At 51.9% G+C, this 7,500-nt stretch overlaps 1 protein-coding gene across 2 annotated transcripts in view; it reads left to right on the top strand.

Annotated features, from left to right (window-relative positions):
- Positions 1–7,500, top strand: part of rasa3 (RAS p21 protein activator 3) — a 24,726-nt gene that overhangs the window by 4,278 nt on the left and 12,948 nt on the right. For both annotated transcript variants that reach the window (XM_086144409.1, XM_086144410.1), the window contains exons 2-4: positions 3,361–3,478; positions 5,794–5,897; positions 6,689–6,783. In XM_086144409.1, the coding sequence (XP_086000535.1) occupies positions 3,361–3,478; positions 5,794–5,897; positions 6,689–6,783 (317 nt within the window). The remainder of the gene's footprint in view (positions 1–3,360; positions 3,479–5,793; positions 5,898–6,688; positions 6,784–7,500) is intronic.

Here is a 7,500-nt window from a genome sequence, read left to right on the forward strand (position 1 = left end):
AAATTTGCTCTCGTTCCGTGCTGGTTTTGTGCACCATCACATGCGCGCCCCTGTGCACGTTTGGGGGCGGTTATGTATGATTGACTTATTTACCCGCCTGTCCGCTCAGGCGGGTGATCATTAGCTTTTGGCGGCCGAGGAAAGAGCGGGACTCCATCAATAATTGAGCGTCGGCTCCGTGACCTCCGGCCACACCTTCACCCACGCTGGCTCGCACAAATCTGCACAGGAAGTTAGATTCGACGAGATGATGAAGGTCCCGTCTGGGCCATGATGATGACGAGCCGCGCGCTCTCCTCCTCCTCGATGTCCGAAAGCCTCCTCGGGTGTGGCGGGAAACCCCCCGGCTAACACCCGCTCCAGGATCTCCGTTCCTGCCAGGTGTCCAGGAGGGACTTCGCTACATCCCCCTTTTAGTTTTGAGAGCAGTCGCTAACCGCTAACCATGTTAGCTGGGAGGTCCCAGATGCACCATCGAGGTGAAAAAGTCCAAGCTGTGGTCCAGATCAGGACCTTCTCCCTGCTTGGAAGGCGTGAAGAGGAAGAGGAAGGTCATCTCCTCTGGAGATCTTCAGAGTTTCAGTCCACGGTGGAGAACTAGCTGCTCGCTCTGAGCTGGTTTAGAAGTGTGTGTGTGTGTGTGTGTGTGTGTGTGTGTGTGGCAGTGGGGAATACCTGGAGAGCGTGTGTGTGTGAACAGGAGTGTTCTCACGAAAGGTGGTATCAGCTTGCATTGGACGTGCACGTCTCTCAAAGTGCACATTTTCTGTTCCAGCCCTCTCCAAACTCTTGTTTGCACCCGAGTCGGGGGGAAGTTTACAACCCCTGTCTTCCTCTGCTTTCTAGCCGTCTCTGTGGCATTCACACACACACACACACACACACACACACACACACACAGGGGTAACTGGGTTGTTCGCCGCTTTAAACAACATCTTGGATCCAGTTGGAATTCCTTTCTCCTCATCTCATTTCCTGTCGTAGCCTCGGCCAGCGCTAACCGCTCTGCAGACGTCTATCTGCCCGGCTTCTCTCTCTCTCTCTCTCTCTTTCTCCCTGGTCTTCCTGATGGACTTCACTGCTTGTATTTCCCCCCCCGCCGCCGCCGCCGCCCCTCCCCCACCCTGCGTGTCCTCCAACGTGTTCGCGTCAGAGGAGATTAGAAGAAAGCGTTTCTGTAGCGGCGACTTGTTCTCCGGAGGAAGAGGAACGTCTCTGCTTCCCCTCCACCTCCCCCCGCCATCTTCACCTCCTCTCCCCTCTCTCTCTCTTTCCTCTGTTCTCCTTCTCGCTCGCGGCCTACTCCAGGCTTCTCCCGCCGCCATTCCCCCCCCTGTTTTTGCGTCCACGCTGATACCCGGGCCAGATATTCCCCAAGGACGGCGGCGAGTCGTCTCCTCGTGAGAACAGAAAGCTGCCGCCGCCGTTTTGGTTTTTAGTTTTTTTGCTTCTTCTGAATGCTGAGAGTGTCGGGGGGAAAAAAAAGGGGAAGCGACCAAAAATAGAGAGAAAGCGAGCGAGTTTGAGAAGCAGAAGAGAAGGGGAACAATGGGAGCTGCAGGGAGAGAAGAGGGGGATGGGGTGGGGGGGGCAAAGGAGGAGGAGGAGGAGGTGAAAAAGAACAGATCAAAATGAAAACCGGGATGAAAGAAAAGGAGGCATGGCGGCGGACCAGCGGCGGCGGCGATTTTCACATCCTCTTTTCCTGTTCCAGATGGTCCGATCATCACTCCTGAGACAAAGCCATCAAGAGTCACACACACACACACACTCACACACACTCACACACACGTTGTAGTAAACTTCCCCTCTGCTGGTAGCTGCTTATCAACTCATCCAGACCTAAAATGAGACAGCAGGGCAAAACTTCCTCCAAACAGGAAGCCCAACGGCGTGGGGCATCCCAAGCGATGGCTCCACGTGCACGGGCACACACACACACACACACACACACACACATACGGCCTTTCACTCATGTTCTACCTGCAGCTCCTGTATTTGTCAGGTGGACTCTGTTGGTTTTCTTTCAGGGGGTGAATGTGTGTGTGTGTGTGTGTGTGTGTGTGTGTGTGTGTGTGTGTGTGTGTGTTGGGAGGGTCACCTGCTGGTGGTGGGTTAGATTTCCGCGTCCTCTCAGATGAGGTTTGCCCAGCCGGTTCTGGAGTGAGAGACTTGGAGGCTTCATTTAGATGTGATGATAAAATGGTTGCTGGTTTGATTACCGGCCCTGGAGGGTTCAGGGGGGGTCAGGGGGGTCAGGGGGGGTTTTTTGGGGGGTCAGGGGGGTCAACAGAAGTCCAGTTCTTCTGAACTGGGGGGGCACGTGATGCTACAGCAGCCATACTGATTTAGACGCCACTCCACATTCCACAGGGTCTTCAAGCACCGCCGGGGGACTATTTTCAGCCGCGGATTGATACGCATTTCTTGCTCGGCTGCGCACGTGGATCCGCGCACGTGGGCGAACTGCCCCGTCCGGGATCTGAGAACACAAATACTGAAAATAAATAAAATAACAACAACAGAAAGGCCTCATGCAGCACTAGCCTAGCCTGCTAGCATGCCGCTAGCAGCGCTAACCTCCTCCATCCAGGTGAGAGGATATGTGTGGGTGGGTGTTAGCCCCCCCCCCCCCCCCTTCACACACACACACACACACACACGCACACGGATAACACACACACACGGATAACACACACATCATTTATGCAACCAGAATCCTTGCGACATTTCCCTGGAAGTGTGTGAGGCCGCTCGCCTTCCTGCCCGTAAACAGTTTGTGTTATTGATCGGCGTGTTTACATTCCAATCATATATATGATGACAATCAGTAACATTATCGCGTTGCAAAAGACGTTTTTCACCGGAAAGGAAACACAAACAGCTGTTTTTTGGGGGTGCGGGGGGTGCAGGGGGGGGGATGTGGGGGTTCCACATGTTTAGACCAGCAGAGGTCACAGTGGAGGTCACAGAGAGCGGCGTCTGTAGGAACATCAGCGGAAGTCCGGCAAGCCTTCACAACGGCAGGAGCTGCTGAGCACGGCACACCTGTGTGTGTGTGTGTGTGTGTGTGTGTGTGTGTGTGTGTGTGTGTGTGCGGGTGGTTGGACCACATTCTTGTGAAAGGGAGTGTTGTCTGTCGTGAACGTCTGATGGGTAGATTGAGCTTCAAGCAGATTTGGGAAACGTCCCACGCAGCTCCTTCCACTAACACACACACACACACACACACACACACACACTTAGGATGGTGTGTGTGTGTGCAGATGAAGAGGGGTGTGTGACTGGAACGTTCCAACCAACAGACCATAATAATGTTGTGGCCGGCGTTGTTCTCATGGAGGTCCACTCTGTGTGCAGGAGAAGCCAAGAACATCCCTCCGTACCCGGGACCCAACAGGATGAGGGACTGCTACTGCACCGTCAACCTGGACCAGGAGGAGGTCTTCAGGACCAAGATCGTGGAGAAGTCGCTGTGGTAGGTGGAGACGCTCCGGCGTCCAGAATAGAACCCGGTCCATAATAATCCCTGCGCTGAAGAGCCGGTTCAGAATTAGCCTCAAATCCAGGCCAGAAATAAATCCAGTCCACTGTCGCTCCTTCTGGACATTGAAGGTGCTGGTTCCTAATCCCAGTCTGGAATCACCTCAGTCCAGGATTAGTCCAGACCATAACCTGGCATCCGCCTAAACCACGACTTCTTCTCCTGTCGGCCGCTCTCCCCAGGGGTCTCCACAGCCAATCATCTCCCTCCATCTCTTCTCTCCCACGACTCACTTCCTGTCCGTGAACCTCCTCTCTGGTCTTCTTCAAGACCTCCTCCCTACCTCAGATCTTCTCCACCCTTCCTCTGTCCACGTCCAGACCATCTCAGTCTGTGGAGTCTTTATCTCCACAACATCTCCATGTGCCGTCCTTCTGAGGGACTCTTTCCCCATCCTCTCCACCCTCCCCTCTCTGACAGAGTACAGAGACAGTACTGACAGAGTGCTGAGAGTACTGACAGACTACTTATACAGTACTGATAGAGTACTGATAGAGTACTGACAGAGTACTTATTTAGTTCTGATAGAGTACTAAGAGTACTGATAGAGTACTGACAGAGTACTTATACAGTACTGACAGAGTACTGACAGAGTACTGACAGACTACTTATACAGTACTGATAGAGTGCTGAGAGTACTGACAGAGTACTGATAGAACTGACAGAGTACAGGTAGAGCATTGACAGAGTACTCAGAACACTGACATAGTACTGATAGAGTACTGACAGAGTGCTTATACAGTTCTGATAGAGTACTAAGAGTACTGATAGGGTACTGACAGAGCACTTATACAGTACTGATAGAGTACAGGGAGTCCTGATAAAGTACTGACAGAGTATTGAGAGCACTGACAGAGTACTGAGGGAGTACAGAGAGAGTCTGGGTAGAGTACTGACGGAGTACTGAGAGAGTACTGATAAAGTACTGACAGAGTACTGACAGAGTACTGAGAGCACAGACAGAGTACTGACAGAGTACTGACAGAGTACTGAGAGCACTGACAGAGTACTGATAGAGTACTGACAGAGTACTTATACAGTTCTGATAGAGTACTAAGAGTACTGATAGAGTACTGACATAGTACTGAGAGCACTGACAGAGTACTTATACAGTTCTGATAGAGTACTAAGAGTATTGACAGAGTACTGACAGAGTACTGAGGGAGTACAGAGAGAGTCTGGGTAGAGTACTGACAGAGTACTTATACAGTTCTGATAGAGTACTAAGAGTACTGATAGAGTACTGACAGAGTACTGAGAGCACTGACAGAGTACTGATAGAGTACTGACAGAGTACTTATACAGTTCTGATAGAGTACTAAGAGTACTGATAGAGTACTGACATAGTACTGAGAGCACTGACAGAGTACTTATACAGTTCTGATAGAGTACTAAGAGTACTGACAGAGTACTGACAGAGTACTGAGAGCACTGACAGAGTACTGATAGAGTACTGACAGAGTACTTATACAGTTCTGATAGAGTACTAAGAGTACTGATAGAGTACTGACAGAGTACTGAGAGCACTGACAGAGTACTGATAGAGTACTGACAGAGTACTTATACAGTTCTGATAGAGTACTAAGAGTACTGATAGAGTACTGACATAGTACTGAGAGCACTGACAGAGTACTTATACAGTTCTGATAGAGTACTAAGAGTACTGATAGAGTATTGACAGAGTACTGAGAGCGCTGACAGAGTACTGATACAGTACTTACTGAGTGATGACAGAGTACTGAGAGCCCTGACAAAGTACTGGCCAAGTACTTTACTTTGTTAATCTGTGTAAAAAGCCAAGAGTATATTTGTAGATTACAGATTACATTCCTGAGTAGTTCCTCCCCCAGAGAGAAAGCCAGTGATTGTTTGTGGACGTTGAAGGCCTGAAGGCCTTGAGGCCGGTATCACGAGGTTCTCATCAGCGAGGTCCGGGCCCGCCGGAGGCTCCGCCTCCAGGCCCTCTGCCCCGCCCCCAGGCCCTTTGCTCCGCCCCCAGGCCCTTTGCTCCGCCCCCAGGCCCTCTGCCCAAGAGGAACATCCCGATCATCTCGTCCCTCCGGATTATTTGGTGCTGAAGAACCGACGAGACCGGCGGAGGAGGTTCTCCAATCTTAATGTGTCCGTGGTTCCAGGAGGTCACACCTTCTGGGTTTCAAGCCCATAACCAGGACTAGGACCTCCTCTGAGGTTCTGATCCAGCAGGTCCTCCTGGCAGGTTCTGATCCTGTCCCTGTTTGTCTCCTCAGTCCGTTCTACGGGGAGGACTTCTACTGCGAGATCCCACGCAGCTTCAGACACCTCTCCTTCTACATCTTCGACAGGGACGTCTTCAGGAGGGACTCCAGCATCGGTAGGGAGCGCGCTCCGCTCCGCTTACTGTGACCTCACTTCCTGTGACCTCACTTCCTGTGACCTCACTTCCTGTGACCTCACCGAAAAGCACTCTGTGGATGTCAACCGCTCTGTGATAGCATTAGATTCAGTGCTGACACACACACACACAAACACACACACACACACACGGACACACACACACACACACACACACGCGGTTGCATCCGCTCCTCTGTTTTGATTGGCTGTTACCAGTGATGAGCCCCAGATGTTAGCGGCGCCGCGGCAACGTGCTTAGTCAGGGCTGCTTTTGTCCGTGTGTGTGTGTGCGTACGCATCAGTGTGTGTGTGTGTGTGCGTGTGTGTGTGTCTGCTTTCGATTATGTGCCGAGCGGACATGCTGCTCGGCCCTGCAGCCGTGCCGTAACCATGGACGCACGCCGTCGTGGGATATTATGGGGTGTGTTCTGCTCGTGAACCGTAGCGTCGCCCGGCTCCCAATTAAACCTGAGCCTCGTTAAGAATTTAACACGCCCCGCCCCCAAGAGGGTCATGTGACTCCACAGATGTGATTAAACAGAATGTGTGTGTGAGTGTGTGTGTGCTGATGTTTACCTGAGCTTTTACAGGAGTGTGTATGTGTGTGTGTGTGTGTGTGTGTGGCCTTTTCAGGTTTCAGGAACAGAATGACACACACCTCACCTCTGTGCACTGGGGGGGGGGGGGGCAAGGGTGAGAGGAAGCACTCACTTGTGTTTAAACAGTGTGTGTGTGTGTGTGTGTGTGTGTGTGTGTGTGTGTGTGCAGGCAAGGTTGCTGTGCAGAAGGAGGACCTTCAGAAATACCACGGGAAGGACACCTGGTTCCAGCTGCAGCCGGTCAGCGCCGACTCCGAGGTGCAGGTGAGTACAGGAAGAGGAGGCGCTAGTTATTTATTATTTAGATAAAATTTCCAAATTCAAACCCCATCAAACGATGAAGAGTGTGTGTGTGTGTGTGTGTGTGTGTGTGTGTGTGTGTGTGTGTGTGTGTGTGTGTGTGTGTGTGTGTGTGTGAGCCGCCCCTTCATATGCATGTGTGACGGGTGGTGTGAGCAGGAGGTCTTAGTTTAGATGAAACAAGATGAGATTTCCTGGAGCTTCTGTGTGTGTGTGTGTGTGTGTGTGTGTGTACATTGGAAGCAGGGCAGAACCCAAACAAACACAGGTGTGTGTTCACCTGACACACCTAAGTCCAGTAGGTCAAAGTCACCTGTGGATCCTGACTGCTCCATCTCCCTGGAGGAGACCTGACGCTGCACGGGTCCTCCATGTTCTCCATGTTCTCCATGTTCTCCATGTTCTCCATGTTCTCCTGCCTGGGGTTTCCTCCAAGTTCTTCCTCCTTCAGTGCAAAAACAGTCAGAAGGTCTGCTGGTCTGAACAGGGTGTGAATGGGCAGAGGCCTCTGTATGATTGACAGCTAAAAACCCCGCCCTCTACCTGCCAGTCAGCTGTGATTGGCTGCCGCCTCCTTTGGGTCAGGACAGACAGAGCAGACTCCAGGGTCAGAGCAGGGTCTCCTGATGCTCAGATGTTCCTCACCTCTGGGACGGCTCTTCACTGATCCCAGGCTGTGAA

The sequence above is a fragment of the Fistularia commersonii genome, chromosome 3 (assembly GCF_037954325.1).
Source record: "Fistularia commersonii isolate RoL2024-O1a breed Wild chromosome 3, RoL_Fcom_v1.0, whole genome shotgun sequence".
Classification (NCBI taxonomy): Eukaryota; Metazoa; Chordata; class Actinopteri; order Syngnathiformes; family Fistulariidae; genus Fistularia; species Fistularia commersonii.